Source organism: Cynoglossus semilaevis, unplaced genomic scaffold (assembly GCF_000523025.1).
Source record: "Cynoglossus semilaevis isolate Cse_v1.0 unplaced genomic scaffold, Cse_v1.0 scaffold282, whole genome shotgun sequence".
Lineage (NCBI taxonomy): Eukaryota > Metazoa > Chordata > Actinopteri > Pleuronectiformes > Cynoglossidae > Cynoglossus > Cynoglossus semilaevis.
The window spans coordinates 160,762-162,494 of record NW_007585127.1 but is presented as its reverse complement, the minus strand read 5'-3'; the positions used below and the strand labels follow the sequence as shown (position 1 = coordinate 162,494).

The 1,733-nt window shown below is 49.9% G+C and overlaps 1 protein-coding gene across 1 annotated transcript in view; it reads right to left on the bottom strand.

Annotated features, from left to right (window-relative positions):
* ep400 (E1A binding protein p400) overlaps positions 1-1,733 on the bottom strand; it is a gene marked incomplete at its 3' end in the record, with an annotated part of 21,927 nt that overhangs the window by 1,887 nt on the left and 18,307 nt on the right. Inside the window, 4 exon segments of the mRNA XM_025053818.1 lie at positions 902-1,041; positions 1,110-1,311; positions 1,407-1,513; positions 1,606-1,670. Of these exon segments, the coding sequence (XP_024909586.1) occupies positions 902-1,041; positions 1,110-1,311; positions 1,407-1,513; positions 1,606-1,670 (514 nt within the window).

Below are 1,733 nucleotides of genomic sequence, written 5' to 3'. Positions count from 1 at the left end.
GTGATGTCAGTGATGTGATGTCAGTGATGTCAGTGTTGTCAGTGTTGTGATGTCAGTGATGTGATGTCAGTGATGTCAGTGTTGTGATGTCAGTGTTGTGATGTCAGTGATGTGATGTCAGTGTTGTCAGTGTTGTCATGTCAGTGATGACAGCGTTGTCAGTGATGACAGTTATGTCACTGATGTGATGTCAGTGATGTCAGTGATGTGATGTCAGTGATATCAGTGTCAGTGTTGTGATGTCAGTGATGTGATGTCAGTGATGTCAGTGTTGTGATGTCAGTGTTATGATGTCAGTGAAGTCAGTATTGTCAGTGAAGTCAGTATTGTCAGTGATGTCAGTATTGTCAGTGAAGTCAGTGATGACAGTATTGTGTTGTCAGTGTTGTGATGTCAGTATTGTCAGTGATGACAGTGATGTCAGTGTTGTCAGTGCAGTGATGTCAGTGATGTGATGTCAGTGATGTGATATCAGTGATGTCAGTGTTGCCATTGTTGTGATGTCAGTGATGTCAATGTTGACAGTGATGTCAGGGATGTGATGTCAGTGATGTGATATCAGTGATGTCAGTGTTGCCATTGTTGTGATGTCAGTGATGTCAATGATGACAGTGATGTCAGTGATGTGGTGACAATATTGTGATGTCAGTGTTGTGATGTCAATTTTGTCAGTGATCACAGTGATGTCAGTGTTGTGATGTCAGTGTTGTCAGTGATGTCAGTGTTGTCAGTGATCACAGTGTTGTCAGTGATGTCAGTGTTGACAGTGATGTCAGTATTGTCAGTGTTGTCAGTATTGTCAGTGATGTCAGTGATGTGATGTCAGTGATGTCAGTATTGTCAGCATTGTCAGTGTTGTCAGTATTGTCCGTATTGTCAGTGATGTCAGTGATGTCAGTACCTGGGGTTTACTAACAGCGTGAATCTGTGGTGAAGACGCCTGTTGCTGTTGCTGCTGTTGTTGTTGCTGCAGGTGTTGTTGTCTGAACATCTGAAGGTGAGCTGGAGACAGAGTCTTCCCCTGGGGCAGTTGCATCCCTGCTGTTGGACACAGGAGGGGGGGGGGGGGGGGGGGGGGGGGGTGAGTGTCCGTGACATCACCACGGTACCTTGGGCGACCTGCGTGACCATCGGACGGGTCTGGGACTGGACCGGACTCAGGGTGGTGGAGACCACGGCAGGAGCGGTCACCGGCGTCACGGCTCGGACTCCCTGCCCCGTAGCTATGGCCACCACCTCAGCCGGGGCGGCGGCTGCGGCCGCCACCGTCCTCTGGGTGAGGCCCACCTGGGCCGCGGCCGCTCCGGCGGGCTGGAACAACAACCATGACAGGGTGAGAGAAAGTCAACAACAGCGGTGATGTAACAGTGGCCAGCAGGGGGAGCAGGTGTAGGTGTGTGACTCACAGACAGGGGGCCGGGGATCACCGGGGAGGCCAGACGTTTGTTAGCCTGGAAAGGACTTGGAGGGACTCCAGCCACGGTGTTCACGATGACGTTTCCTCCTACGGTGGCTGAGGAGGAGAAGAAGAAGAAGAAGAAACGGTGAGAGACGTGTCGTCCAATCAGCAGCTGAGCTACGAGAGCCGTCAGTGAGGTGACGTACCGGCCTGGATGGTCGTGCCCGCGGTGGCGTTTTTGATGGCTCCGGCCTGGAAAGGATGAAGGTCACTTGTGAGAAAAAAAAAAAAAAAAAAATTTTTTTTTTAAATAAAAATAAATGAAATAAATAAA